General features: G+C 39.3%; 1 protein-coding gene across 11 annotated transcripts in view; it reads left to right on the top strand.

Moving 5' to 3' along the window:
* The window catches only part of GPHN (gephyrin), a 312,924-nt gene that overhangs the window by 115,566 nt on the left and 180,027 nt on the right, over nt 1–17,331 (top strand). For all 11 annotated transcript variants that reach the window (XM_069784153.1, XM_069784156.1, XM_069784161.1 and 8 more), the window contains exon 3: nt 10,551–10,608. In XM_069784153.1, coding sequence (XP_069640254.1) covers nt 10,551–10,608 — 58 coding nt within the window. The remainder of the gene's footprint in view (nt 1–10,550; nt 10,609–17,331) is intronic.

Here is a 17,331-nt window from a genome sequence, read left to right on the forward strand (position 1 = left end):
TCTCAGCCCATTTCAGATGCAGCGCCTCTCTCATTTGTTACAATCTGGTGGAACTAGGCTATTGCAAACCATGAAATATTTGGTGTAGTGTTTGTTCTGCATGCTACATTGTCTGACGCAGTTAAATGCTAAAGTCCTAAAAGAATTTTGAAGTTATAAATATCCATATTGCTTGTATTTAATTTCATTCTATTCAAAGGTCTTAAAATGTTTGCTGTCTGCATGCTTCATACCCTTGCTGTGAAGCATACAATTATTAATGATAAGACTTTTGAACAATTATTAATGAATTTGTTTAGTGAAAATTAAAACTTAAATACTTTTTGCTCTGTCATGGAAGTTCAGCGTTCCTCCTACTTTTTCCTACCTCTCTTCATGCTGTGAGTAAAAAGTAGTAACATTGCACCACTGAAAAGTCCATGTATTTTAGCATCCTCTTCATCCATTTTGTTTCTTTTGGGGGCCAGTGCCTGCAGGCATGTTGCCTTCCCAGCTGCCCTTCTGTGTCTTTATTAGGCAATAAGTAAGCTGATAAACATTTTCAAGAGGTGGCAGTCTATAGATCTGTCTTTTGGCTGGCAGCAATAGTACCCCAAACTGTCATATAAAGGTATGCCCCATGCACTGAGTTAAACCAAAGATACTCCCTAGAAAACTACACTGAGTCCTGAACTGATGTGGCTTTTGGTAACTATATAGAGGTGTCTTTTAAGTTTATATACTTTGTCATACCAGTGCCAATTCCACCCCTCCTCCCCCCAAATTAAATAAATCATTCTGCTAAAAGGGGTCCATCTGTCAGAGAAGGGGAAGAGCATCTTCAGTCATAGGCTTGCCAAGCTGGTGAAGAGGGCTTTAAACTAAAGTTACCATGGAGGCGAACCTCAATCCATCCCACTCCTACCAGTTTGATGCCAGTACCAGCAATAGATGCCCAGAGCATGGAGAGGGATCATGGGTCAGCTGGAGAGCACCTGAACAGCAGCACAAAGGAATTCTAGCTGCTCTAGCCAGTAAGTCATGTTCATCAGGGGCCCAATTTAAATGCCTCTATGCAAATGCACGTATCATGGGGAATAAACAAGAAGAGTTAGAGACATGCGCATGCCTGCAGGGCTGTGATCTTATTGGCATCATGGAGACCTGGTAGGATGACTCCTATGACTGACGTGTTGGAATGGAAGGATACAGGCTCTTTAGGAAGGACAGGCAGGGGACACGGAAGGGGTGTTGCCCTCTATGTCAATGACCAGCTGGAGTGCATGGAGCTCTGCCTGGGGATGGATGAGGAGCAGACCGAGAGCCTATGGGTCAGGATTAAAGAGAGGGCACGGACAGGTGGTATTGTGGTGGGGGTCTGCTACAGGCCACCCAACCAGCAAGACCGAGAGGATGAGGCCCTCTATAGACAGATAGGAGCAGCCTGACATTCACAAGCCCTGGTCCTCATGGGGGACTTCAACCACCCCAATACCTGTTGGAGGGACCACACGACAGGGCATAAACAATCCAGGAGGTTCCTGGAATGCATTGATGACAACTTCCTTCTCCAAGTGATGGAGGAGCCAATGAGGAGAGGTGCTATGCTGGACTTTGTTCTCACCAACAGGAGAGGCTGTTGGGGAATGTGAAGCTCGAGGGCAGCCTTGGCTGCAGTGACCATGAAATGGTGGAATCCAAGATCCTTAGGGTAGTGAGGAGGGCGCACAGCAAGCTTGCTACCCTGTGCTTCAGGAGAGCAGACTTTGGCCTCTTCAGGAATCTGCTTGGTAGAGTACCATGGGATACAGCCCTGGAGGGACGAGGGGCCCAAGAAAGCTGGTTAATATTCAAGGGTCACCTCCTCCAAGCTCAGGAGCGATGCATCCCAACAAAGAGGAAGTCAGGCAAAAATGCCAGGGGGCCTGTGTGGATGAACAAGGAGCTCCTGGACAAACTCAAACACAAAATGAAGCCTACAGAGGATGGAAGCAAGGGCAGGTAGCCTGGGAAGAATACGGAGAAATTATCCGAGCAGCCTGGGATTAGACTGGGATTTGCCCAAGTCGCAGAAGGCAAAGGCAGGGACTGGGAGAATGAAGAACTGGTCACTGTAGGAGAAGATCAGGCTCAAGACCATCTAAGGAACCTGAAGGTGCACAAGTCCATGGGACCTGATGAGGTGCATCTGCAGGTCCTGAGGGAACTGGCGGATGAAGTGGCTAAGCCATTATCCATCATACTTGAGAGGTCATGGCAGTCCGGGGAAGTTCCCACTGACTGGAGAAGGGGAAACATAACTCCCATTTTTAAAAAGGGAGAAAAGGAAGGACCAGGGAACTACAGGCCAGTCAGTCTCCCCTCTGTGCCCAGCAAGATCATGGAGCAGATCCTCCTGGAAACTTTGCTAAGGCCCATGGAAAATAAGGAGGTGATTGGTGACAGTCAACATGGCTTCACTAAGGGCAAATCGTGCCTGAGAAATCTGGTGGCCTTCTATGATGGGGTTACAGCGTTGGTGGATAAGGGAAGAGCAACAGATGTCATCTACGTGGACTTGTGCAAAGCGTTTGACGCTGTCCTGCACGACATCCTTGTCTCTAAATCAGAGATACCTGGATTTGACAGATGGGCCACTGGGTGGATAAGGAATTGGCTGGGTGGTTGCACTCAACGACTCGATGGCTGAGTGGAGACCGTTGATGAGTGGTGTTCCTCAGGGGTTGATATTGGGACCAGCACTGTTTAACATCTTTGTTGGTGACGTGGACAGTGGAATTGAATGCACCCTCACAAAGTTTGCTGATGACCCCAAGCTCAGTGGTGCGGTTGACACGCTGGAGGGAAGGGATGCCATCCAGAGGGACCTTGACAGGCTTGAGAGGTGCGCCCAAACAAACCTCATGAGGTTCAACAAGGTCAAGAGCAAGGTCCTGCACATGGGTCAGGGTAATCCCAAGCACAAATACAACAGGCTGGGCAATGAGTGGATTGAGAGCAGCCCTGAGCAGAAGGACTTGGGGATCTTGGTTGACGAGAAGCTCAACATCACCTGCCAACATGCGCTTGCAGCCCAGAAAGCCAATTGTATTCTGGGCTGCATCAAAAGAAGTGTGGCTAGCAGGTTGAGGGCCCCTCTGCTCTGGTCTGGTGAGACCCCAGCTGGAGGACTATGTTCAGCTCTGGGGCCCTCAACATAAGAAGGACATGGAGCTGTTGGAGCGAGTCCGGAGGAGGGCCATGAAGATGATCAGAGGGGTGGAGCACCTCTCCTATGAAGACAGGTTGAGAGAGTTGAGGTTGTACAGCCTGGAGAAGAGAAGGCTCCAGGGAGACCTTATAGCAGCCTTCCAGTGCTTACAGGGGGCCTATGTGAAAGATGGGGAGGGACTTTTACAGGGGCATGTAGTGATAGGATGAGGGGTAATTTTTTTAAAGTGAAAGATGGTAGATTTAGATTAGCTATAAGGAAGAAATTCTTTACTGTGAGGGCGTTGAGACACTGGAACAGGTTGCCCAGAGAGGCTGTGGATGCCCCATCCCTGCAAGTGTTCAAGGCCGGGTTGGATGGGGCTTTGAGCAGCCTGGTCTAGTGGAAGTTGTCCCTGCCCATGGGAGGGGCGTTGGAACTAGATGATCTTTAAGGTCCCTTCCAACCCAAACCATTCTATGATTCTATGAGAGCAGCTCCTGGTCATGTGATTGCCAAATGACGTACATATGACCTCGTCCCTGGTTCCTGACATATATTGAGGACAAAGATCCTTGTTGCAATAACGGATTGTTGTGGCGAGTGTATTTTCCTGCTGAAGGTGCCTGAAAAGCTAGCCTCTTTTAATTTATTCCTGCTTTTCCTGTAGTAATGTAAAAAAAAAACCAACAAAAAACTTTGAAGGGTGAACGAGAAAAATAACATTATTTTTCCTCGATAAAAATGATGGGTTTATGTAGTTTGTTTTTTTGGTTTAGAAAAAAAAGCTAGAAAGCAGTGAAAAGTGTGTTCTTATACTTTTGTTACTCTTGAAACAGTAATAAGGTAGGGAATAAAAATTTTAAAACATTGCAATAATTTTATTTTCGTGTCATTCCCCCCCCCCCGCCTTTATTTTTTTGTGTGCACAATAGATCTTTGGGACATGGTGAGGCAGAAGGAGAATCCTGTAATTTTGATGTCTTAATCCCAGAGTTGTTGTTCATGAGAGACATGAACTGATAGAGGGCATGTCTGCAATCATTTTATTTCTGTGAGATTTTTGAGTATTCCTGTCAAAGTTAGCCTAAGATTGGTGGTGGGGGAAGTTAAGTTTTCAAGGATCTAATTATTGAATCCATTAAAAAAAGCAAAGAGAAACTGTCCTGGGTTCAGCTGGGATAGAGTTAATTTTTATGGGAACCTGGGAGGTGGGGGTGGCACAGCCGGGACAGCTGACCTGAACTAGCCCAGGAGCTGTTCCATACCATGTGCCATCATGCCCAGTATATAAATCGGGAGCGGGCTGGGCGAGCTCGCTCGACTTTCCGTGGGGGAGGTGGCGGAGCATCGGGTTCCAGGTGGTGAGCAGTTGCGCTGTGCATCACTTGTTTTGTATATTCTTTTATTAGTACCGTTGTTGTAACTTCTCTTCTTGTGTTGTCCCAGTAAACTGCCCGTATTTCAACCCTCGAGGTTTCTGGTTTTTCTTCTTTTCTCCTTTCTGATTCTCCTCCCCATCCCACCAGAGTGGGGCGGGAGAAGTGAGCAGGCGGCTGCGTGGTCCTTTGTTACCGGCTGGGCTGAAGCCACACAAAAAACATGGGGTGGATCTTCATCACAGAATTCTACACCTTAGAGTAAGTAAAACTGTGGTCACAAAGCACTTTGCAAGTTGTTTTGCACAATTCGTTGCTGGCATGCAGCCAGCGATAGGAGCTGCAGTCCAGCTTGCTCTAGCTGCCAGTGTTCTGTTGTGTAGGAAGTGAGCCCAAAATAGCATGTCTTCTTACTACCTCCCTTCAGGGTGCTTTAACAGTTTCTTAAAGGTCAGTAGAAACTAGTATCAATTAAAGTAGCTTTGTGTCTGCTTTTAATATACGCTCTTACAAGAAGTTGCTTTGAAATGCAATTCCGCTACCTCGTTCCCTGGAATACTCTGTGAAGTTTTGGCTGTATGTGAGGATCCAAGGCAAGGTGATTTGCTGATGTCTCATGAGTCAACATTAAGCTAGCCTGGTTAAGTAAGCTAAAAATGCTGTCTTGGTCAGTTTGCTCTGGCAGGAGTAGTATCGTAACATGTATTCATTCATTAGCCTGGCATAAAGTAAACGTGCCCTTAGAATTGGAAATAGCCAGTCTGGCTCCTAGTCATTTGATCTGCTCACGAGCACAGTCTCTCTTGAATATTCTGCTTGGTTTATAAATCAGTCAAAAGGTAGAGTATTCTGGTGGTAGCTAACATATATTTATGAGATAGAACTGGAAAAAAAAAAATTGAGGAGAGGATTTTGAGTTTTTCTTTCATTTAAAGATGAAGTGGAGTTTCACTGGGAGTTTAGTGACAACTTGATATCATTTAGACAGTGATCCATCTGAAGAAAGATTAATGTTAATTAAAGTGGCATTGGAGAACTTCAGCAGATGACAGCAGCCAAGCTGGCTACAAGCTATTTTTAGAAAATTGACTTCATTGCATTCAGTATGACTCATTTATTAAGTTAACGGATGAATCAATAGCTCAGCTTCTTATGGCAGTCACAGAATGTGGAACTGTATACAAAGACTATATTCATATCTTTGGTCAGAATTCAAATTATAAAAGCGAACCAGTATTGATTCAGTCCAAGTGCACAAGTGCCTTGCACATGATGTAGCTATGCAATAATAACCCAGGGAGTCCATCAGCACATGCATATATACAGGGGCACAGGGGAAAACCAGTCAGAAGTCCAACTTGCAACTACATGGAAAATAACACTGTGATAATTTTAACCTTATATCCAGAACAAATGTTTTAAAAATGAGAAATTAAATTTCTGGTTTAGATAACATATTGAAACATACAGCAAACAGGTCATAAAAGGGTAACTTACTAAAATAATGAATAGTTTATTGTTATAACAGTTGTAATTTATTTCTCTCTAATTTTTATCTTCTCAAGTTCTCTTCCCTTTTGGGCTGTAGTTCATTGTTTCTTGCCTCCATTTGAGCACAGTTCTTCCTGGTTTTTAACTCTCCTTAACTTGGATGAAGTTCAGGTTTTCCCTCTTCAGTGATACTCTGCTTTAATTTGTGAAATAGTAAAGCTTCCATCTGTTCCAGTACAACTGTATTGGCCTCACTTTGGTTTATTTCCTATATTTTGCTAATTTTTTAGGTTGCTATAGAAACCTTGCTTTCCACATTCTCGTGAATCCTTTTTTTGAACTTCCTGCAAACCTAGCGTATGCATTATGTGTCAACCTGAGATGCACTTTTTTCCTGAAATAGTTTCCCTATAAAAGACATGAAGTTTCTATTCTTTCACAAACTCCTGTGCAAATAGTTATATGAGATTTATTATTTCCTAATTATTTCAATGGAATTTGTATCCTATCTTTTCTGATTCTCTCGTCAAAGACGTTCACCAGTTTAGCCCAGTATAAGGTGTGGTTCTTCGTTTTTATTGTGTCAGCTCTAATTTCTACATCTAGGAATAATTTCACCTCTCTTCTGCAAAGGGATTAGAGAACTGGGGTGTCTGTATTACATGCTGGGTATGATACAGACCTGATGAGACTGATGTCTATCGAAATTTGAATATAAATTGTGGGACCTTTCAGAGATTATCTGTTACATATACACATGTGAAAAATTAAAGATAACTAGTATTTAAAATAATTTTATTGTGGCTTGCTGGTGCTATTAATGTGGCTTGCTATAGTATGAAAATGCTGCAGTTTGGGAGAGAAAGACTTTGTGCATTAGGTATCTACAGATGAAGTTTGTGACTGTCTTTTCAGCTTACTGGGAGTAGTTGGCTGTATATTTAGCTTTGCTCTTGGTTGTGTATTTGTTCTGAGAGAAAATGCATTTATATTGTAGGATGCTGGATGTTGTGTTGTTCAACTAGAGAAAAATGTAATAAAATCTATAATAAAACTAAAAGGTATGAAAGATGAAGAATGAATCTGCACAAAAATTGGGTCCCTGATGAACTGAATTCTGGCCCTTCTAACATGTACTTTGCTGCATTATATTCTAGTGTACAAAGCCCACAGTAGTTAATGTGTACTCATGCTAGCTGGTCCTGATCACAGTGTAATTGCTTCTTGAAACACTGTGATAAAAAAAGTTACTGTAAAATGTTCTAACAAAACCAACCTGCAGAGAGAGGTTGCTCCCAAGAAAATGAAAGATGCATGCCATGTGCAAGTCCTCTGTCACAGACTGTGTATCATCCTGTAGCTGAAATCTCGTTGTGTGTGTAATTGTCTGGTCTCTGTTCTTTCAGGTGTCAGTGATCAAATCAAGGATTTGAAAAATAACAAGTAAACTTGCAGACAGGTCACAGTTGATAGTGACACTTAAATGTAATTCAGAGAAATACTTGAAATATAAAGTTTTCCTTAAGTTGGACATACCAATTAATATATTGATTTTTCAGTTTGCCTTGATTTTGCTGTTCTTTCTTACCATTCATCAGATAGTTTTGGTTTTTCCCCATAACTTGTGTGTGTGTGTGTGAGACATTGTGTAGTCCCTTATACTGCGGACTTACCTGGCTATGGGAGATTCATAATAGCCATTTGGTAACACCAAACTAAGTGCTTTCAAATTTATTTTCAGAGTGTTTACCATGAGGTTGGAATGAACTGGGATTTATGATTTTTGAATGAAGAGTATGCAGCATGTTTCACAATTGGTTCTGCCTCTTAAGTTTGTTTGGCGAGTGAATTGTATGGCATAATATTTTGTGCATGACATTGAAGCTAATCAAGACATTTTGCCAGAAAAAAGCGGACTGTTCTTAAAATCTATTTATATGTTATTGTTCACTAGTCACAGGCTACCAAATAGGCAGCTTAAATCCATTTTTCTCATAGCTACATTATTATATAGTAAAAACAAAAATTCTGTTCCCCACATATGTCATACTTATGGCCAGTAGAAGAGTTCAGGCTGTGTTAACTGGATCCTTCCAGTGTGTGTGATGCCTTTAAACTTCTGTGAAACTCACAAGCAAACTTCATACACAAAGTCAGATGTCTTTATTATATCTTCTGTAGTACCAGATTTAACTGGCAATCTGTTGTGGTGGATCTCTCTTCCTGGAGTTATAAGATGGAGTGAAATCTAATGTTCTGAAATAAAGAAAGTATAGACTTCCTTAAAAACTTCATTTCAGCTCTGAGGCATTTATAGAATTGGATATTTATGTGTCTCTGCTTCTTTCAGTTTCAAATTTGTTATTATTTATGTATGTAGTCTGGATTTTCAAGCTAAATATGTCAGTGTAGGATCCAAAATTTATTAAGATAGATATGGTGAGATGGAGCTAGAGGTGAGGGATTGTTTATTTAACCAGTAACATAACTTTTAATATATCTTTCCAAAAGGTGGAGTTGTGGTAACTGACATTTTATCTTAAAATGTGCTACCATTTGGACTGCAACTTGGCAGATTCAGAGTATGTTAAACTCTTGACACAAAACTTTGCAGAAGTATTTGCAGAAAATGATGCTCGTTAATGGTTTAAGCAAGCCAGATGAGTTTACTGAGTCAATTATTTTGTTTTTTAAATTTTTTTTCTGATGTATTCCAAGAAAGTGTGTAGTAGTTGTGCTGAGGGTGGCCAGTAAGGAAATCTACTAGGTGGAGTTCCCTGCTGGTGGAGTGCTGTCAGCAGAGGCTCCATCCTCCCCTTCTGCTGGAGGTTAGAAAATCAATGAAGTTGTTTTTTTGGTACTCCGGAGCGCGGACAGGAATGGATCTGAAAGAACTAAATAAAAAATGTTTTTTTTATGGACCTCATTCCAGGAGCAATACAACTGGTCATGTGCAATAACATGCACTGATCTGAGCCATACCTTGTGACGGTATTATGAAGCAATCCTTCGTCATGATGTTAAAACCAATTTCTTGTAGCTATCCCTGGAAACGCTATTTGAACAAAGATCAGGTGTAGTGAAGAATAAAAGCTCATGTTTGTACTTGCACTGGCAAAAAAAAGTTTCAGTTCTCAAACTGTCAACTCCATTGATGATTAGCAGCAATGGAAGTTGTAGAGGAAATAGGAGAGAGCAGTTGCTACACTCTTAATTTTTCATGATGAATTTGAATGCTGTAATGTCTGGACCTTGTCTCTACCTCAGAAATCGTACTTGATATTACTTGGAGCAGTGATGGACTTCAGACTTGACTTCTATGTAGACTTCATCTGTTTAAAGCCGTCAAACCATTCATTTCTGAGAGTGACTTAATTGTAGAGAGATGGAAAGGCAGGACTTATGGGGTAAATCTTAATGTATTTTCTGTGTTACTCTCTTCTCCCCTTTTGGGGTTGAGTAAACAATATGTAATAATTTCAAGATTGAATATAAGGAAATACATCTGTGTAGAAATGCTGACAATTGGAAGGAAGAATTCCAATGATAGGGAGATAATACAAATAACACATTTGATAGCTGTCTACTGCTTTATAATAAATAGTTTCTTACGTGATTTCCATTTCTGTAGGACCCAGAAAATGACTAGTGTTACTGTGCAGAGCCAGCAGGGAGGTCATTAGTGTAGTCATATTTTTAGGTCTGAATTGTCACTATCAATGATACTGCTTCGTGAACTAAAAGAACCCATGTCTTCACGTCTCTGGGGAAAATGTAATATTTACCACCATTTACAGTAGATGCTATTCATGCATCTTCAGTATGTGAACTATTCTTTACCATAAACTTTTGCAGGATGTAGACAAGTAAGTTCAGTAAGATCAATGTAGAACAACCCCCCCTATTTTTCTACATCAGTGCCAACTATTCCACATCACCCACTTTTTATTACCAATCATGAACTCCAGAGACTTTTCAAACATGGAAGCCATAGAGTCTGTGTGGTTTGTGAGGTCTGTACATGCACGTCTACTTAAAAAATTTCAATTTCTAGAATTGCATCTGGATGCATTTGAGACTGTATAGCAGCTTAGTGAAATACTGAGCACAAAGCACATCAGGCTTCAAATATTTAAACTTATCCATATGACTTAGACAACAAACAAGAAATCATAGAATATGATAACTGATCACTGTTAATGTAAAGAATAACATCCTGGTGATGGTAGTTCTGCTTGGTTGACCTAATTCTTATTTTTCAGGCTCATGAAAGACAATTTGTTTCTAATCTTTACACTAATCACATGAAGATTTTTCTTTGGATAAAGAAAGGAAAGGAGGTTTTTTGCTGTTGTTTTGGGGCTTGGTGGGTTTTACCTCTAAATTGGTAGGAGGGATATTTGTGTTTTGGAACAAGTCATGACACTGTTAACATGCTGTGCTTTGTGTTACTGATTTTGAGAACATTTTTCTTCTGATTTCAGAGAATATTTTTCTTCTCCTGATTTCAGGTTGGGTGGGACTATATCTGCATACAAGATAGTGCCAGATGAAATAGAAGAAATCAAGGTACAGTATTACTGCCTTTCAACACTGAATTTCTTTGCTTGGAGAATTACATAAATGCTACATTAAAAAGACATGTTATTTCTTGCTTTGAAGTGTATCATGGGGGGGAAGTGTCTAAAATAAAGTTATTAGATGCATATTTAGGCATCTAAAATATAATTTTTGTTATTTTTATAAGTACAGTTTACCTTCAGCTTAAGTTTACTTCAGTATGGTTTGTTTGATGCCAAAAATTTGTGTAATTCAACATATTTCTGTTTTGTTACCTGAAGACAGGTGCAGGACTACTGTGAACTTCGAGTTATATTTTCATAACAAAAAAAGATTAAATGTAGTGTCCTTTTGCTTTTGAGATCATTAGCACATTCTTTTTTTTCAATATTATCTGTCTTAAGAAGGGGATAGTATGAAGTCATTGGTACTCAGAATCATTAAAAGCTCTTTGGTTTTGGGGAGTGACAACAAAAAATACTGAAGTTTACCTCCAACGCAATGTGCATTGTAACAAAACTCACTTTAGCTGAGTCCATTCATGGAAAGTGCTGCAGCAATTTGTGTCAATTTTGTTCTTCAGTGGAGGAAAAGATGGGTACTAGGTGGGAATTTGGCCTAGATCGGGTAGCATGGTCTGTGTAGCTGGTTCTTTATTTGATTGGTAGTCAATCAGTCTGATATATTGCTTGCTCATTGTGATTACTTAACCCATTGTGCTGTTTCATATACTCATTTTCAGTTGTGCAAACAGAGTGAAGAGTAGTTTAAAATCTAGTAAAGGGAAGTGGTTGCATAATCATCTGATCTAGACATGACTTTGCAGTGTGTGAAGTTGTGAGGATTTATTAGGATAGATCCAATATTTAAACTTTGGTATTAGAAAGAAAGAAGTTTTTCAAAACTTATTAGTGTTATGTAATGTTTTCATGATGTTCAGAGAACTGCACCAAAACTATAAAAACAAAGCTGACAAAAACCCTAAGCCATAATCTTTCTCCTTTAATGTAAGAAATCCAAACCCACTGACATTTTGCTAATGTTGAAGATGGAGAAAAGGAAGCTGGTATTTCTGGCTTCTTTGTGCAAACTGAGTTCAGTGAACAAAGAAAAATGGAATGCTGGGAAATAAGTAATTTTATTTTTAGGAATTTACTGTATTAGGCAAGATCAGTAGTCACAGGAATGTGTTTCCCCCCTGCCAAGGAGGCCTGTTCTGATTTTGCAGCTCTTTCTTACTCAGCTGGTGTTTAAATGCTTGAGATCCTAGGAAACAGCAAAGGATGGGTTACTCATGTAAGTGTGGAGGGAGGATTATATTGTTCTAAGTCAGAGCTATTTAAAGTGTTAGGAAAAAATCACCTCCTTAACTTGTTTCTGGTAGCTGTCTTGTCTTGTTCAGGTAATGGGTTTTTTAGGTTGTGACTGAAGTCAGCCCACTTCTCACACCTTAAATGATTTAACTTCTCAAGCTGTAATAAAATAGGTATTTTTCACATGAAATAAAGCACTACCGGAAGATGCTAAGGCACACTAGCAGCGAGTATAATGGACAAATCTGTATCAAATATGGAAAAGTATTCTTTTGTATATATGTATTTTGAATAGCAGCTGGCAAACAGGGAGACTGAGTATCCTTGCGGTAAATATAGGGGGATTCCTAACTTCTGAAAGGTTCTCCAAGCAGATTTGAGTAGAAAAAGGAGAGAGGAGAAAATAAAAGAGAAAGCAAATGAGATTATTGGAATGTTACTTCTAGAGAGGACAATCTTCTTCCATGCACAATGGTTCAGTTATTTTGCCTCACAACTATCCCTCCCTTATTTAAACATGAAATATTAAGGGGTTTAATTTGATGAAATATGCAAGAAGAATAGCTCTGTTTTTAATATATGATTTAACTTGGCAGGTTGATGAATTATATTCACAGGAGTTGGAATATTCATGTTTTCTGATAGTCCTTACAAAGTAAACTACTTGCTTAAATGGCAAAGGAGGGTACTTCATCAGGCAGAGAGCAATAATTAGTATGACAAACAAGAAGTCTCTTTGACAGCGTTTCCATATATTCTAGAAAAGGTGGTAGATTAACCTCTTTTACAGCTCAAAATAATTTGAGGAAAACAGATGTATTGATTTTGTTAATTCACGTAATTGCATCTTAGGTAGAACACCATTGTAAGCAGAGACTGTATCTCTGAGTTTTTGGAAGAGGAAAAACTCTGTAAGCCTTAATATACCTGCCAGTTGAAAAGTATCTTTAGAAGATTAATGAAATGCATGTTTCTAAATGATTATACATGTTATTTTTTAAATTACTAATATATATATATGAGAATTTATTTGTCTATATTGCAATACTCAGCAAATTTTAACATGTGTTTATGATGTTTCCATTCTGGAGTGTTTAGAACATATTTATCCTTGCATGTGAGTGTGATTTTACTATGTATATATATGTACTGTGAGATCATATATAGTTTACATATCTAGAATATTGCCTGAATATATATGTGTCTATTTCTTTGAATGAGTGTATATGGTCAGTGTTGGGTGTAATCAGTGCATCCTGCTTACCAAAATTAAGTAGTGTCTGGAGTGCTTATAGGTATATGAATTAAGAGTATTTATGGCAGAAGTGATAGCATGTACCCTAACTACCCTCATGCACCTTACCAAGGTTAGGAAGAATGGTGTGGAACCAATCACCGCTACCATTCCTCAGCATCTGTATCAGTCTGAAATTGAGTGTGATCTAACTTACCTTCCCTAGATTTTTGTCATAGGTGCGTAGGTTCCCAAAGTGAGAGCACTCGACAGGTAACCATATGAAGATACCATCACAGGTTTCCCCCGAAAGCTTTTGTAGAAGGTAGAAATGTCTTCTATCACAGGATCTTCTTCTCTTATTGATGCAGGACCAACGCGTCGATAAGAGAAGCTTTCAGAGGGGGAAAACCCGAGTGAATGCCTAAATGGTTGTACTGCCATCTGCATTCCTGTAATTTCTCTACACCAGTTAAAGCAATGGCTCTTCATTTCCAGTACCTGCTGGTTTTAAAATACTGCAGGAACTGATGAAGACAGTAAATATAGGAATTACAGCATACTTCTCAGAAAACGTCACTGTTTTGACTTTTTCTAGAGTTCTATTCTCATCAGAATTATTCATGCTGTAAGCAAGGAGCTTTTCAAACTTGCAAAAATGCATTGGCAGATTTCAGCCTTGCTCCTCATCCACTGTAGTAGTATATTGTGCCTAAAGGAGAGGTCTTCTAAACCAAATAATTTCGTGTACGTAGGGACTGGTGAGCATATCAGGCAACACTGGTTTTGAAGAACATCTTCTGGTTGGAAATGAAAGTAGTTGCATTTCAGAGAAAAAGAATAGCATCAAACTTAACATTTCTTTATTTTTAGTTAATGATATTCATGACAAAATACAATTTTGTTTACAATGTGGAGTTTGCCTCAAGTGTAAAGAGCAATTTATGACTATTACTGATGCGGGAAAGTTGGTGTGATGTGCCTGTAGAGAGTTTTATATGTCAACAGTAGCATCTTATGGTTTATAATACCATGAGAGATGCTCTTTTGATTGCAGCATTCTGTCATTACAAAGGAAATACATGAAGTTGTAAAGAATTGTTATTCCAGAGGAAGACTTGGTGAATGAAAAGACCACTCATTAACAGATTTCTAAAAAAAATACTTGGTTTGCTACGATTTTCAAGGCAACAGCAGAAAGGAATTTAATTGTTTTGGTTTTGTTTTTTTAAGTGCTTCCCCATATGCTTTTCATGTAGGCATATACATGCATCTCATCATCTCAAGACCAGAAATTAATTTGGCAGCAGGTGTTCAATTGATAAAAGTAATATGCACAAGAAAGACATTGCCATTGTATTTCATTCTTGTAATACGGGTGGTACAAGACAGATATTCCAGTGTAGAGAACAAGGTTAAATGGTTGCCTCCTCTGGTAGTTAATTTTAAGAAACCTTATTAGAAATTTTTCTTAGTACTGGTTGTAGATTTGTAAATTTAGATGTAAAGCAGCTCTAGAGGAAGATGGGAATTTTTTTAGTTCCATTATCCACCCTTTCACACAGAGACATACTTTTTGCTCCTCAAAGAACACTCATAATTCTTCTATACTTGGTCTTTAAATGAAAGCACATGTGCATCAGGTATTAAAGGCTATATTTAACACTAAAGACCTTTTCCCCTGAATAATGATAGGATAGCACTCTTTTTTTTTTCTTCAGAAGTATGTGTTCCCTTAATAGTTTAATATATGAAAATCCTTTTCATGAGTAGCTGAAACACACTCCTCTCAGATTGTCTTCAGTCTGTGAGGCAACACACTACAGTGATAAAGATCCAAGAGCAGAAAATTACAAAAAATGTTGGAGAGAGGGAGGTAGCCAGAAGGGAAATGAGGAACACTCTTCTTAGAGGTCAGTTGCTCTAGATGACTGAGGAATTAATGAGATTTTAACTTTTCCACACAGTTGTATTTAGGAACATCTTACGAACAAAGTGAGCAGTGAGCTGCATTTCAGAGCAAAGCTGGACTCTCTGCCTTCAAAAATATGCATCTTTGAAATGATTACAAATAAAATCAGTTTATTCGGATACTTTCTTGGAGATCATCTTGTTTGTAGACCTTGTGGTGTTATATACCTACATAATACTGTATGCCAGAATCTGTTTGTTATGCCGGCAGGAGTAGCTGATGAAGCTCATGCAACCTCTCTCTGTGTGCAGCCAAGAGATACTGGCCTTGATCCTTCAAAGCATTTTCATGTTTATCAACGTGTGGAAAAAATAAGTAGCAATTTGTCAACAAGTGCCAGTTTATGATCCTGTATCAAAAAACCATGAATGAAAGAAAGGTAATCATTAGTACTGTGGTGGACAGTCCATAAGAACAGAATAGTGATTCAAAATATTCAGACTTCACAAAACTGGCTTCGTATCTTGTTAGTAGGCAGTAGGGCATTTAAATATTTCTTGCATCTTCTACAGAATCAACAATGCATTGCATAAACAGAGATGTGCTGTCATCCCAGTTTTGCATAAGACTTCTGAATCTGCTTTCTTTCATCATGGTATTGGTGTCCATCTGCTAAGTGTATCAGCATTTGCCGAGGGTCTCCACAACAGGTTTCTCCAAGGTTTATGATGGGAGGCATCACAACTTGGTGGTAAGGCTGAGGTTATTGCTCTGTGTATCTGGATCCAGCACAAACAAAAAATAGATTTCCCTCCAGTGACCTTTCAGAATAAGAGTTTTTTTTGAAGAGGCTCAAGATGTTTGAAGTATGCACTCCCACCAATCCCATTACTGAGAAAGGTAAATCACCAAGAAGCTTTACTATTTGCCTTGCAGGAAGGACAATTCTGGTTCTCAGTTTTTCTGCCAATGTTTTCCTTCTTCTACCTCTCAGATTAAAATTACTAACTCATGGCACAAGACCTCTTACTGAGTAGCATGACATAAAAGGATATTGTCAATTGAATGTCTAATGAGTATTAACAAGTAGTGTCCCCATAGACTCCAAAGCTTACAGATAGAAGTTGAAAAAGATTTAAAGGCAATGTGTGATGGTCCCATGTTCTTCCATGATTAGATTACTAGTCATGCTGGACTGTGTACTGGCTAAAACTGAGGGCTTGTCTTTTAACTCTTAACATGCTTTCAGAGTCTAACCCTCCAGTAGACAGTTTCATTGTGCTCCTGCGGCCAGGAAAAGAAGGTTTCTAAAAGCATTTGCAAGTGTCCCAACCAGTAACAAAAAATAGACACTATTCTGAGGTCTTAATTTAGTTATGAAATCCCTGATAAACTTCCAGTTTTGGATCTCCTACTTGGTTCTCAGGTTTCCATAAAGGAGACTTTTTTTTATGGCCATGAATCCAGCTAGGACAATTGAGAAGTGGGATGTGTTACGCTAGAAAAATTTTACATCTCGTCATATTTCCCTGTAATTAAGGTTTACCTGATGTACACACAGATTTCTTCACAAGTTAATTTCTAAATCCTGCGTTAGCAGAGTCAATCACTGATTAGTATTCTTTTTCAAGCTACATATGACTCACAAAAAATGTAGATTACATTGTTTAGATGACAGAAAGAACTTAGCATTTTTACTTGCTGTATTAATCCTTAAATGATCTTGCAGAGTTTTGTTGTTTCCATGCTGGAAAGAATGAAAGGTTTGTGTGTGAGATAATGTGACAAAATCATGAAAAACATTACATGAAACAGAGAATTACTTTTCTTTGTTTGTCCCTGTGTATGCATTCATGCTATAAGCACATATATAGAGTCACTTAGCTAGAAATTTACACCCCTTGCAGTACTCATAATGTGCTTTTAGCTCTTTCTCCACCCATGCCGTGCATTTGTGCTTTGTTCTTTTAGTTCTTGTCAACAGCTGATTATATTATATTAAATTGTATCATATGATATTGCTTCTAGTTGACTGTGATTTCATTATCTGTTGTGTTAGGTCAGTTTTTCTTCTCACTAGTTTTTTGTTGTTTTAAGCTAGTTTTGTTTCTTCTAAAACTGATTTTCCCCCTTCTTCTGGGAAGCACAGTCTGTATTACACAGGGTTCTGGCTTAGAATCTAGGGTTTTGGTGCCAAGCTTGGCTGTGCAAGCCTGAACCACTGTCCAGGCACACTCTCACACCAGCGAAATATGAGTGTTTCATAAGAATGC

This window comes from Haliaeetus albicilla, chromosome 5 (assembly GCF_947461875.1).
Source record: "Haliaeetus albicilla chromosome 5, bHalAlb1.1, whole genome shotgun sequence".
NCBI classification, from domain to species: Eukaryota; Metazoa; Chordata; class Aves; order Accipitriformes; family Accipitridae; genus Haliaeetus; species Haliaeetus albicilla.